This window comes from Vicugna pacos, chromosome 5 (assembly GCF_048564905.1).
Source record: "Vicugna pacos chromosome 5, VicPac4, whole genome shotgun sequence".
NCBI lineage: Eukaryota > Metazoa > Chordata > Mammalia > Artiodactyla > Camelidae > Vicugna > Vicugna pacos.
The window spans coordinates 4,398,003-4,411,251 of NC_132991.1; the positions used below are offsets into that span (position 1 = coordinate 4,398,003).

The following is a 13,249-nucleotide window of genomic DNA, read 5'->3' on the forward strand; positions in this document are numbered from 1 at the left end:
ACTGTCTGTCCAGGCACAACCACCCTCCCCGGCTCCATCCAGGTCTCTGGCATTGTCCTGCGGCTTGGGACTGCCTCTGGCAAAACCCTCCCCTGCGTCTCTGCTGGCCCGCTCTGCCCACCTGCTGTCCTGCTCTGCCCACCTGCTGTCCTGGGGTCTCTCGTTGGGTTCTTTTCTCAGGTTTGCTTTGGACCCACACACACTTGGGAGCCTCCATGCGCCTCCCTCTTACCCTTCTCTCATCTGGGCCCCTCCTTCCAGCCATATCACTTTCTTGGAGTTTCCCATCGAGGTCTCTCATACCTCCCTCCTCTGCTGTGCTGAACCCTCAGTGAAAACACTCCTCACTCCCTTCTGCCTTCCCCATCCCCTCACTGTTGAAGATGCCACCTCAGGGAGGCCTTCCTGGCTTCCTGGCTAGGTAAGCTGGAGATGCTTGCAGCTGGGTACCCACAGCTGCCCTTGGCCGTGGTGCTCCCCATCCTGGCTGCCGTTTATGTCCTGTTTCTGTCTCGCCTTGATCTCTTGCAGTCCCCCCACTCCCGCCCTTACTGCCAGATGGCACTGCTGAAGTCAGCCAGCTTGCAGCCGGGCCGCCAGCTCGGAGGAGGAGGACCAGCGGGGCCAGAGGAGACTGGAAGCCTGTTCTGGGAGCTGAGCGATGGGCCCCAGCAGGCACTGTGAGGCTGGTGTGAGCCTCAGGGGGGACCAGGAGGAGGATAGCTCTGTCAGGAGGCAGGTGGAGCGATGGGACAGTCCCCACCAGCCCACGGCGGGGAGGACTGCAGAGCTGCTGCAGTGTCCAGGGCCCCGTAGGAAGCGGATGGCTCGGACCATCAGAACACTAAGACAGGGTTTTAATGAAGGATATTTACAAGGCATGGGCGTAGGGAAACCCCAAGGCAGAGTGCAGTCTCCTAGGTCTCAGAACTTCAGACCTGTTACCACCCCGGGTTGGAGGGGTCAGGGGAGGGAAAGTTACCAGAACCCAGAGGTAAGAGAGCTTCCTGACGGCAACTGGGACCTTTGTTCAGTTGAAGGTGACCTGCGGCTTGCTGGGTCCCTGCCGAGAGAGGAGAAGCAGGCCTGCTTCTGCCTCTGAACTGCTGCTGGCCGGACCCGACCAGGGGCAGAGGGCAAGGAGGCTTGTGGTGGTTGCTGCAGTCAGGGAGCAGGGTGGCAGTGGGGAGGGGGGCTCTGCAGAGGGACAACGACAGCTGTGGGTGGAGGGCACTTGGCGGGTCAGGTGGGGACCGGGGGCTTAGCGGCCACCATGTCCTGGGCGTCTGGCCCCGGGTGTGTCTGCTCACACTGGGGGCTGTCAGCAGCCCTCCGGAGGCCCTCGATCCAAATGGGTCCTGAAAGCAGGACCCCAGGAGCCGGACTTGGGGACTCCAGCCTCTCTACCCCTGGGCAGACCCTGCTTTCCCTCCTTGGGGGTCCTGGATGCCCCAGGACCTTTTCTGCCTTCTGCTGCTGTTGCTCCTTCTTCTTCTTGAGCCAGAAAAGGTAACATCTGGGCCAGGAAACAGGGTGGAGATGAGTCAGTCAAGGAGCAGGCATGTCTTCCTGGGAGACGCGGGGGCTTGGAGAAGTCACTCACCCACCTCCAGCCAAGAGGGCCAGGGGCAGAGCGATGCCGAGGCCTAGGGCCCACGCGAAGGTCCTCCGGGTCCCTGCTGGGGGTAGGAAGGGGGGTCAGTGCTTGGGGCAGGCAGGGCCATCTCGGTTCCAAGAGGAGCCCACGATCTTTCTTTCCTTTTTCCCCCCAGCTCAGTCACGCATTCGCATGGGCACCTACTGTGTGCCTGCACACATCCAGAGATGCAGGAGACAGGGTCCCTGCCCTCTAGGAGGGACACAAGCAAATGGTTACGCTGTGATGCCCCAGGGAAGCAGGGCAGTGCCAGATGGAGGAAGAGTGAAGGGGCGTGGGAGCTGGTCAGAGAAAGCCTGGGAGACGGGACTTCTGAGCTGGACTTGGAAAGACAAGTAGGAGTTCAGTTCAGATGGTCAGGGGGCCAGACTGTTACAGGCAGAAGACACAGGATGGTCAAGGACAGAAGGACGGAGCCGAATGTCAGTGTGTCAGCCGCTCAGTGTGGCTTGGGAGGCCAGGGTTGGGAGTGGTGAGCAGGGCCTCTCGAGGTGGGAGGACTTTATCCGAGGGCAACTGGGAGCCACTGAAAGTTACAACAGGACAGGTCGTAGGTAGATAGGCTACTTGAGAAGCAGTTCTTTGATTGCTGAGTAAGAGGTGGCCGGGAGGGCCAGGGAGGCCAGGTAGGAGATGTTGCTGCAATCCAGGCGAGCGATGAGGCTACCCGAGGAGTGTGGACGTCAGAATGAACATATGGCAACACACTGAAGAGTTCTTTAGCAAGACCAGGTGATTACCTGTACTGATGGGAGAGGGGGACCCCTGGTTCAGGAGGTCAAGGGCCTGGGTTGGGCATTTGCTGAGAGGGGCCCTGAGGGAAGAGCAGATTTGTGGGGTGGGGATGGGTGTGGATACTGCCCCAGGCAAGCCGGCCTTGAGGACCTGACGGACCTCTAGGGGAGATGTCTTAGAGGCAGCTGGCTCCACGGCCCTGAAGCTGGATGTGTGGAATGCAGAAACCCGATAGGATGGAGGGTAGAAGGGCTCGGGGCGGGACAGAGTAGGAGGACAGTCCAGACAGAGACAATAGTGGGCCTCGAGGTGGGTAATGGGGTGGGGGAGGCTGGAGCCAGACGATCGTTGGTCACTGACCTGGGCAGAGGATGGGGTCCTGGCAAGTGAGGAAGTGCGTCCTGCAGTTGTCACAGGTGATGATCTCCAGCGTGGAGCGGATGTCTGGGAGCGAGGATGGCGGGAGTCTTAACGAGGGCTGGGGGCCCCCTCCCCTGCCCCCCACCCAGGCCTCATCCCCAGAGACACTCACCACAGGACTTGTTGCAGGCTGCCCAGGGGGTGACATGGCAGAGAGACTGAGGTGCTGGGGAGGCAGACAGAGCCGGGAGGGGTCGGGGTGTGAGCAGGACGTGAAGCCAGGAGGTATAGTTGAGGGCCCCGCGAGAAGGCGGGGATGGGGGCTTCCGGGCAGGGACCTGGGGGTTGCAGATTGGACTCTGTCTCCTGGGATCTCTGCGAGGGAAGGGCTGGAGGATGGGCAGGAGCCAGCCCCACCTCTCACCCTTCTCCTTCAGCTCCATGCCTCTCTCCTTCAGCCGCTCAGAAAACAGCTGCTTCTGGACCCGAACCTCTTCCAGGAGTGACGGTTTATCTGGGTAGATTTAAGAATCAATAATGTAATTCTTTCAAGGTGGGGAATTCAAACCAGTTTTTTCAAAGAGGAACTCCACAGAGCACATGGATGGAGCCGGGTCTGATCTCACCCTTCACCTCCCAGCCCAGGCCGGTGGTCCTCTGGGAATGCCTTGGAGGGCCAGGCTCTGTCCACTCAAGCCCTGGGGCCCTAAGACTCTAAGCTTCCTCACCATCTCGATACTTCTTAATGGCTTGATCTATGTGAGTAAACAATTTGCCCGTTTCTTCCTCCAAGTGGTCCTGACCTGAGCATGGGATGCAGGACAAAGGGAAGTCAGGGGACTACGGCCCCAGGCTGGGTGAGGGGTCAGCCCTGATCCCTGGTCTCCTGCCCATGCCTCACCGAGATAGGAGGCTTCAGCGAAGGCACGGGTGTCCAGAAACAGGGAGTGGAGGCTTTGGGAGAGCTCTGTGGGTGGCCCCAGGCTGCCCCAGAGAACCTGCAGGTCGTAGTCGATCAGCGCAGGCAGCTCTGGCCAGCAGTGGAGGCAGCTCTCTCCGCTGGTGGCGGGCAGGATGCAGCCGAGCAGGAGAAGCAGCATCTTCTGGGGTCCTCCCTCCAGGCCTCACCACCCTGCCTGGCAGGTCCACACCAAACGCTGGTGCCCGGTCTCCCTGGTAACCACATTCTCTTTGCGGAACAAAAGTAAATTCCGCTGGGTGGGGTGAGGGCCAGCCGTGGCGCAAGACTTCGAATGGGGAACTGGACATCCTCCTCCACAGATGGGCTCCCTGGTGCTCACTGGGGACGGGTCTCATGAGAATCTAAGAGGTGGCCGTGCTGCCTTGTGGCTGATGCCGGCTCTCCTGAGAGCATTTACTGAGTGTGGAATAGCTCAATAAGCTGAAGTTTGCAAGGCCAGGAGAGAGCACCACAGAGAGAGGGCGAGCCATGTAAAGCTCCTGAGTCACCTTTCTGCACGGAGGCGTCAGCCCTGGGAAGCGGGTGGAACATAGGTCTTTTTCGTGGTGCATATAAACCGGCAGCTGTCTTGTACTTGGTCAGTCCAAAGAGGCTTTGTAGCTGCTCCCACCACCGTGTAGGCAAACAGTGTAGACAGGGTTCTGGCTGGTGCGTGGAAGTCCAGAGAGAAGCCATCAATGTGTGCTGAAAAAAAGAAAAATCCTTACTGCTCAATGAAGAAAAAGCCAGTCGGATGCTTGTCACCCCACAGCTGGTAAGCTTTGCCCTTCCCTGAGTTCCTCAGACTGAATTATGGGCAGCTGAAAGCCACTGGGCATTCGAGGAACGCTTCTAATGTGAACGAGAGGCAAAATCATGTCGAGAATTCAAAACAAAAGCAAACAAAACCACAGGAAAAAGGAAGGGTACAAAGACATGGTGGGGAGCAGAAGAAAACTCGGAACCCTGCTCTAATTAAGCAGACAAAATATTGCAGAAGCTGCTGCTATGTAAAACATCTGAGAATAACAGTTATCAGAGATTAAAAAATACGATAGCAGGTATTTAAAAATTACATGTATATGTTGGGAGAGAAACTTTCAGAGGCTTCCCAGACGGAAGTACAAAAAAAAAAATAGAGATAAGAAGTGGAAAAGAAAAGATAAAATTAGACAACCCACGAAATCCAGGTCCAACATCTAGCTAATATCAGTTTCAGAAAGAAAGGACAGAGGAATTGGAGGGGAGAACATTATGTTGTTTGTAGTAGAAGCTGGATGAGATGTACATACAGAGAGGACCACTATCTTAATAGGGAGAGGCGTATGGAGGACAGGAATCAAGGTTTGTAAGAAACAGCAGCAGCCAGTTGGTAAATTCAGGCTGCGTGGGTCAGACAGGCTCTGAGAGGAGGGTGATTCCGAGGCCTGCAAAGTTGTGGCTTTTTCACTGGCTTTGGACATTTTGGCGTTAGGGAATTATGCCTGCTTTTTCCGCACTCAGGCATTGCTTCTGGGTATAATTTATATGAAGCAGGAGTTTGTCTGCTTGTCCGCATGCACGCATCTCTTCTCAACAGAGGTTTGGGCTAACACCTTACCATGTGCTACGGGCTTCCTTTTCCTTGGTTTATGTTCTTCCTTTGGGAAACTTTTGAGGTGGGCAGGATTCAGGTGTCACTTTGTCCCTGGCCCAATACTGTCTCGATTCTTTCCCACCTTCTAATCCTTTGAAGGGGCATTTAAACATAGAATCATGGAGTCTGTGGGCTGGGGGAGCTTTCAATCCAACGCATGACTATAGTTTTAGTCTCTGCTTGCTTGCCTTGATTTCTCTTCTAGTTTCTCATTTAATGCAGTTGTGTGTTGGGTACTTGGAATGAATTAGGAGTCTGAATAATAAACCTTCCATTCCTGGGCATCTTGAGGGCATCTTATGTTGAGATCACATCCATCTTGCTGTGCTTCCGGTCGTTCGGGCGTGTCCAGCATCTCTGACATGGGACAGCTCACCCAGTGTTTGAAGATGGAAATCAAGCATCTTCTTTTGGGGTCAAACACCATCTCTCCAGTCCAAGAGCTCCCTTAGCCCATCTTAGTATCTACTTTCATGTCTCCCACCATTCTGATTGCTCTTCTTTTGAACCATTCCTGACTGCCCTTGGCAGGAAAGAATGAGCAACTGGATTGCCCTTGACCTTGGCAGGGTTTGTGTTTGTGTCTTCCTGCTTCCCCTAATGATGCAGACTTCCCCCACTGGTGCAGACTTCCCCCAAGTGTTCGTTTTGTATTGCCGCATAACAAAGGACCCTAAACTGAGTGGCCTAGATCAGCACTCATCTGTCATCTTGTGGTGGAAGTTTGGGCTTGGCTGAGCTGGGTTCACTACTCAGGGTCTCACAAGGCTAACGTCATGATGTTATGTATCATAACCCAATCACAGGAGTGAACTCCTTTGTTTTCACAGTGCTGGGACTTTGAGTCAAGAGATATCAGCCCAACCTCCAGGGAGGAAAGGGGGTGGAGATTGAATTCTGCTCAAGGGGAGAGGATTGTGTCTGGTGTGGACCAGGAGACAGGAATCTTGGAAATCATCTCAGAATTCTTCTGGCCACACCTCTAAGCCCCAATTATCTACCCTTTGGATCTGAAATGGTGTCACCACTCCTGATCTCTCCACACAATTAGTCACCAGTTTGGGGTAGGAAACTGTGCCTCCCCAGACCCCCTTAGTATAAGTTAGTTGGAGGCACAGATGCAATGCAGTCCTGATTCTAACTACCCAGAGTCAGTGCACACTCCATAGGTTAGGAGGCCATCCTTCAAGGGCTAACCTCCTTTCGGATGGGGGCAACTGTCACGCCAGCTTCACTTCTGATCAACCAGCCACAAATATGGAGGTTTCCACTATCTCCTCAGCTTTGATAACTCACTGGAATACTACACTCAAGATTGCAGTTTTACCATAAAGGATACAAATCAGGAGCAACCAAATGGAGAGACACATTGAGAAACATCTGGGAGGGTCCCCAACTCAAAGCTTTCATGTTCTCAGGATGAGTCACCCCCCTGGTATCACCCGAGCTTCAGTGTCTAGGATTTTTACTGGGATTTCATCACGTGGGCGTGACTGAGTTGTCGGCCACGGGACTGAACTCAATTTCCATCCCCCTCCCCTCCCTGGAGGTTGGGCTGATATCTCTTGGCTCAAAGTCTTAATCCTCTAATCACATGGCTGCTCTTTCTGGTTGGCCAGCCCCCATCCTGAGTCTTCTCTTCAGCATAAAGCCAGCAGGAAGTCCACCCTAAGGAGCACAGACACTCCTATCACTCAGAAATCCCAAGGATTTAGAGGTTACCTCCCAGGAACCAGGGACAAAGGCCAGCCAGATTCTTTACTGTCCAATGATAACACATAAAGTCTTTATTGCGTATTAACATTTTGGCTGGAATATACCAGGGTCTGGGCTTTGTGTTACGCTTCTGGGGTTTCCTGGAATCTTCTGAGAATTTCTCAAATGCCAGACACAAGCTTTTGATTCTGAGGTGCTGAGTTGTGGGGATATTAAGACAGCAGCAGTGAAAGCTCTAGGGACAAGTAGAACATTACGAGGGCATCTATCTTCGCCAAGTACACGACCAAATTAACTCACTTGGTTGGCAAAACTGTCTCAGAGGTTATTGACCAGTAAATCCTGTCCAGTTGTTACAGGGAACCTCAACTGAAAGAATCTGTGATAAATCCAAGAGGTTGGTATCAGCTTGGTCAATGCCTTTACAAGAGGTTAGATTTAGTTGTTTGATTTTCTTAATGAAAAAAATTAGAAAAAGTTCCTCACCAGATGACCTATCATAAATGAAATATTCATTTCATTTTCTTTCTGGTTAAAACTCATGTCTTGAAATGCTTTGTTGTATCTACTTAGAATGATCAGTGGCGATGCCTGGGGGGATTTCTCTTGCAGAATTTGTTGGTAGAGAACATTAAAATTGCATGAAGCCCCTCATGTAATTTTAATGATCATCAAAAGGAGTTTGACTGGAATTGGGAGGAATTTAAAGTGAAATGCTTCTTCAGGGAAAGGCTGAAGCCATGCTCCTTTGGTATTCAAGGAGGTGAGGTCAGCAATCTCTAGGACACGTCTCCATCCATGCGGGACAGAGACATTCTCTCCATGGTCAGGGGCCGTGGTCAGAAGGTCTGCAAGACAAAGAGTACCTGGTCATCTCCTTGACATCCCTGGGGGACCACCCAGGGCTAGATGTGGACATGGCCTTGAACAGGACTCAGTGTGAATTCTTTGCTCTTCCCAGGAGGAGTGAGCTGAGACCTAGAGTGGGACGTGATGAAGGTTCAAGTTCAGACCTGTGCCTTCCAAACCAGAGCCCATGACCCCACACCTCACATCCCAGTCTCTTGGGTTTTTCATCTGATGGTCACTGAGCTCAGCTCCTGCATCCATGAAGCCATAACCAGGCTTCTCCATCCCGCAGTGATTCCCACATCCTCCAGTCCCTATGACGGCCACATTTGTACTCCATTAGTTAACTAGCTGCGTGCCAAATTGTGACGTATTTTCTGTTGTTGACTTTAAATATCATTAACATCCAGGGTAACCTGTGTTTCTCCTGGACCTTAATAGCTTGCTTTGAAATGCAGGGTCAAGATCATAGTAATATTGCTTCAGGTCATCTCCTTTGGCAAGGTCTCGGCTCTCCGGCTGTCCTGCGGTCAGAGCCAGAGGCCGTGGAGCACGTCCCCCATGCGGCTATGAGCACAGCTCCTGCAGCTGACGGGGGATGCCTGCTCCTCTCTGTGGAGGTGAGCCCCCCCACCACTGCCACTCCCCATACACCACGTTCTCAGCTTCTTCTTCTCTGCCTTGGATGTAGGGGGACCTGGCTCCCTGTTGAGAGCTCAGGACTCTCCTAATTGCCTTTAGGAGAGCTTGGCCCCCATCCATGGCCCTGCAGAAGAAGAGAGAAAGGCTCCTCTCCTTCAGCCAGAAGTCTAAAGCAGAATGTTTGTGTTCTAAGGCTCTGGGGTGAGTCTGATACCACTGGCTTCCTTCTGATGGAGATGTGCAGTCACCCTGGAAGCAAGCTTCTTCCTCTCGCCTCTTGGCTCCTTACAGTAAATCCCTTCTCGTGATGCTCTTGGCAAAATGGATGGGGCCCTCCCAGAAGCCTTGAAGACAGGCCTGAACTCTGGGGTAGAAGGAACAGATGGACAATGGTTGCATTTGCTGGTCAAAGGTAGTCTTGATGAAACAAAGCTCCAGTTCCTAGATGGGATATTTATTTTCCCTGGAGAAGTGGGAGAAGAGCTCAAGGACCTCATGCATGAGATGTCTCCACCTTCACTTGGGATGGCCCTCAGGTTTTGGCGTTTGCTCGGGACAGACTAGGGTCCTTGGCTAGGCAGGGGACTAGAGCATCTTTTCTCTAATGAGCTGGCTTTTGGGGCTGTCACGGTGGACACCTGAAGTCAGGAGCACGTGTCACTGCTGAGAGCACTAGACATCTTGGAAGCACTAAGGGGGCTCCCTGTCCAGACTGGCTGATACCCTTCTCTGCCAGAATGTGTTCAGTCCCTGAATCTTACTAATCACGCTTCTTCTTTTCCAGGGTATTCTTCCAAAGAAGGTGGGGCTTTATCTCCTACCCACAGACTCCTGGGCACTGGGAACTGGCCATTCCCCCACCAAGGCCACTGGCTACTTCTCCCTTTGATCTGGACTGGACTGAGTGACCTGCTTGTCATGAGTGGATCACAGTAGTGGTGACCCTGGGACTCCCTGGGGCAGTCTCACATATGGCTGTGCAGCTTCTGGTGGTGCTGTTTGCTGGAAAGCTCACGCTCGCTCTTGGGATGGTCCTTCTTGGAACCCAGACACCACCCTGGGAGAAACCCATGCACTATGAAGAAGCCACTTGTGGGCACTCTGGTGGGAAGTCCCAGCTGAGTCCACTTTTTGAGTCGTCCCAGCCCAGATACCAACATGCGAGTGAAGAAGTCCCTGGATAACTCTGGACCCTAGCCACTCAAGTCTTCCCAGTTAAGGCTCCTGGAGCAGAGGGGAGCCACCTCTGGGCCTGTGCCTGTTTTTGTGAACACAGGCTCTGTGCAAACAGCACAATACACAGACTTGTTTACCTGCAGGAGAAGGGCTCAGCCCCACAGACCAATGATGCACAAAGCGGGATTAGAGGCCTCCGTCAGGGCAGGAAACTAAAGTGGTGGTGGCTGCTCCTGTCTGCGAGGTCCCAGTCCTGGGAGTTTGTGCATGAAGTTTTGGGTCTCCAAGTGGACTCTGATTACACAAGCCCTGTCAGCCACACAGAGTGTCACAGGCATAGGTCCCCAGGTGAATGACGCTGCAGTCACTGCCATTGACCACTGACATCCAAGAAGCAGAGGAGATGGGGAGGAAAGGCCAACTGGATTCACTGCGACCCACCCTCCTTGTGGGAATGTGGAGGTGAGGAGAAAGAAGTGTGCAAGCCATCTCTGCTGAGCCAGGTCTGGGTTTGAAATCTTGCTCTGACATTTCCTTATTGTATGATCTTGGACCAGTTTCCTCTTGTCTCTGGGCCTCTGTTTCCTCATCTTTAAAATGAGGATAATTAGAGGGCCGCCTCCTGGGGGTTTTGTGAATAGGTGTGTCAAGTGCTGAACATAAAGTTCCTGGATTTCTCTTAAGTTCTTTTCCTTGTCCTCGAAAGGGCCCGGATGCAGCGGGACCCAGTTTCCAAATAAAGACAGCCAAGTATTGTGAAGTGTGTACTGTACCATGCAGGGTGCTCAGAACATAGATCCCTTGGATACACGTGATTAATTAGAATCTTCCTGCTCAAGACTCGTGTGCCAGGGTACCGTGGGATGGCTTCTGAAAGGAGCCTCTTTACAGCATCAGAGAATACGAAGTACCAGACAGCAGTGCTTTGGGATTTCCTTCGGTTGGGAGCTGCATAGCCACGTGGCACAAACACATACACGTCCATCTGTATGTGTGCACATGCTGGGTGTAGGAGCACTTCTTACCTAAGGGCTAGACAGCACAGCTCAATAGCTGATTGCTGTTGGTATTTGCATCTGAGAACCAATCATTCAAGTACTGATGCCCGCAGAACGCCGGAAACCAGCTCCTCCGGGGTCAGAGCAAATGGCCACCGGTTCAGCACTGGAGGCTGTGAGTGGCCGGGTTGTTGTGGGCGGGGCTCCTGTGGGCGGGGCGCTGGTGCAGACGTCGCTAGTGACCGAGGAGAGGCCTCACAACGGGAGCTCCTGGCTGCTGGGTGCACTTTCCCAGCCTCCTCCTGTGTCATGCACAGCATGCCACCGTTCCACGTGTCTGCAAAACCTCATTTATTGTGCACGCGCGCGGGTTGCCGAGGGTCATGCTAGACGCTCCACGGAGATGGTAGCATCGAGAGCCTTCCTTTTTGCCTGGGAGGGGCTGATCAATCCTGGGGACTGTTTGTATTGCTGGGAGAGAGGAGTGAACAGTAGTGGACGTGGGATGTGGAGCACAGGATCTGGCCCCCAGTGGATGAGCAGGACAGGGTGTGTTTGTGAGGTCTGGATCCGATCCTTGCTGGGTAGCCAGGAGGTGGGCACACCAGGGGCCCGCCCTTGCTGGGTGCTGGATCATGCGTTCAGACACCTACAAGGCCCTGTTCTCACTTCATGCTTCCGGGGCAACTATCCCTCCCCACTCCTCATTCTTCCTCTCTGCAGCCGCATCCTGGGATTCTGCAGAGCTATAGGATTTGTTTCCTGATGCGAACTTCTGCAAAGTGGTGAACGGGGCCACCGTGCTCTGGGGGTCCCATGGTGAGCACAGGGATGATGCAAGTGCCGTCTGCCTCTTTCCATCCTACCCTGGCTGCACACCTGTGCCTGTGTGTTCTCACCGCCCTCCCAGCCACAGAGGCTTTTTGGGAAATGTTGGTCCCCCTCATGTGTATCTCAGTATGCATGGGCGTGTATCCTCTCTGCTGGGGACATCTGACTTTACCCAGCAGATCCAATCAGTCCAGTCAGTCTCCAAGGGATGAAACCTCGGCAGCTTAAATTTTCCATCCTTCCTGTTTTCTCCCCCTCCTGGCCTTTCCTCTAAGTTTCTAGCCCCAGGAGAGCTTTGTAGGGTCAAAGAGTCAAACTCCTTGGAGCAAGACCCCTTCCCCATGCACTCCCCTGCCTCAGCGCCTCGTACACCCCAGCAGGGTGAGTGGCAATGGGTGGTGATCAAGATTTAGCCAGCATGGCCCTTGGTCTTCCTGGTAGGCACTTCTGTGTCCATTTTAAAGATGAAGAAACGGAGGCTTTGAGAGGTTAGAGTGGCTTGTCCAAAGTTGCCTGTTAATAATGGGCAGGGCAAGGCATTGATGAGGTCTCGGACCTCAAGGTCATTGCTGCCTGCACCCCTACTGCTAAGAGAAGCCAGAGGCCTGCAGATAAGGGGGCTGCATGGAGTGCAGACAATATCCTGCCCATATCCTGGGTGGCCCTCTTGCTGGGCAGCCATGAGGACAGACAGGCCCAAGGAGGAACCTGGGACTTTTCAAGACCTGTGAGCCTGCCTTTTGGGGGAAGTAGGGTTTGCCCTTGCATTGGGGACAGAGGATCCCCAAAGGGGACAGAGTGGGGAGAACTGCTGTTGGGGAGGAGCGGGGAGCCTTGGCCTTGAGAAAACCTGGTTCTCTGATAGGTTGATTTCACATCACTCATAGCTCTTCGAGGAACAACTTTCTGAGCCCCGGAGTCTCCTGCTCCGGGTGTGCTCCAGGGTCAGAGGGCGTCAGGCAGGACCTCAGCGCAGCCCCTAACCAGTCTCGTGGCCTTGGCCAGTCACTCACCCTCTAGGGATAGCAGTCACCCCTGTCTCACAGCGTTGTCGTGGGAATTATTTAAAACGGCTAATCAAGAGGCAAGCACAGTGCTTGGCACATAGTGAGCCCTGCATATAACAACAGCAACAGAACAGCAACAACAACGATAATGCCAGCTTCTGCCACTATTCATACTATTGCAGGGAGCCCCAGCCATGACTGGCTGGGAGCCTGGCTGGTGGTGTAGGGGAGACATCCGCAGTGGAGGAAGATTGACGCTCATCACGTTCCGGCCCCTTTATCTGACTCTGATCCTGTTTTCGATGAGCTGGGTGGCCTTGGACAGGATACACGACCTCCTGGGACCTTGGTTTCTTCTTTTGTAAGCGCTCCACTTTTCCCAGGGGGATAGGATGATAGTTCAGTCCAACAAGAGGTCACGTCAGTGACAGAGCAGCAAGTCTGAGAGGGGGAATGAAACACGGCTTCTGCAAAGACGAGGGGTCAGGATGACTTCCAGGGGTGACTTCCCAGACTTACTTCCGGACCAACTTCCAGGGAGACTTTCAGGGACAACTTCCGGGGATGACTTCCTGGACCGACTTCCGGGATTGACTCCGGGGACTGACTTCCTTCACCAATTTCCAGGACCCACTTTTGGGGAGATTTTCAGGGACCGACTTCCTGTACCGACTTACTGGA

The 13,249-nt window shown here is 53.5% G+C and overlaps 1 protein-coding gene and 1 long non-coding RNA gene across 7 annotated transcripts; one reads left to right on the top strand and one right to left on the bottom strand.

Annotated features, from left to right (window-relative positions):
* Positions 1–839: 839 nt before the first annotated feature.
* On the bottom strand, positions 840–5,889 carry TEX51 (testis expressed 51). Of its 6 annotated transcripts, none has more exons than XM_072962078.1 (9): positions 5,314–5,889; positions 3,654–4,418; positions 3,481–3,555; positions 3,177–3,266; positions 2,925–2,942; positions 2,753–2,836; positions 1,608–1,676; positions 1,459–1,516; positions 840–1,063 (listed from the first exon to the last, which is right to left on the bottom strand). In XM_072962078.1, the coding sequence occupies exons 2-9, from the start codon at positions 3,850–3,852 to the stop codon at positions 979–981; spliced, it is 678 nt and encodes a 225-aa protein (XP_072818179.1). In that variant the 5' UTR covers positions 3,853–4,418; positions 5,314–5,889; the 3' UTR covers positions 840–978. The 6 variants fall into 6 exon arrangements, with proteins under 6 accessions (XP_072818179.1, XP_072818178.1, XP_072818177.1 ...); XM_072962077.1 differs by having other exon boundaries at positions 1,608–1,679; positions 5,314–5,888; XM_072962076.1 differs by having other exon boundaries at positions 2,925–2,978; positions 5,314–5,886.
* Positions 4,006–10,492, top strand: LOC140696553 (uncharacterized). The gene is made up of 2 exons (XR_012073017.1): positions 4,006–4,488; positions 9,341–10,492. It is a non-coding gene; the product is annotated as an uncharacterized lncRNA (long non-coding RNA).
* The last annotated feature ends 2,757 nt before the right edge of the window (positions 10,493–13,249 follow it).

Excerpts from the sequence above, each read along its gene's own strand:
- TEX51 (XM_072962075.1), bottom strand. The coding sequence starts at position 3,852 with ATGCTGCTTCTCCTGCTCGGCTGCATCCTGCCCGCCACCAGCGGAGAG. Across the intron at positions 3,267-3,480 it reads CATTAAGAAGTATCGAGATG|ATAAACCGTCACTCCTGGAA; the intron begins GTGAGGAAGCTT and ends AAATCTACCCAG. Across the intron at positions 1,517-1,607 it reads CCTGGCCCTCTTGGCTGGAG|ATGTTACCTTTTCTGGCTCA; the intron begins GTGGGTGAGTGA and ends TTCCTGGCCCAG.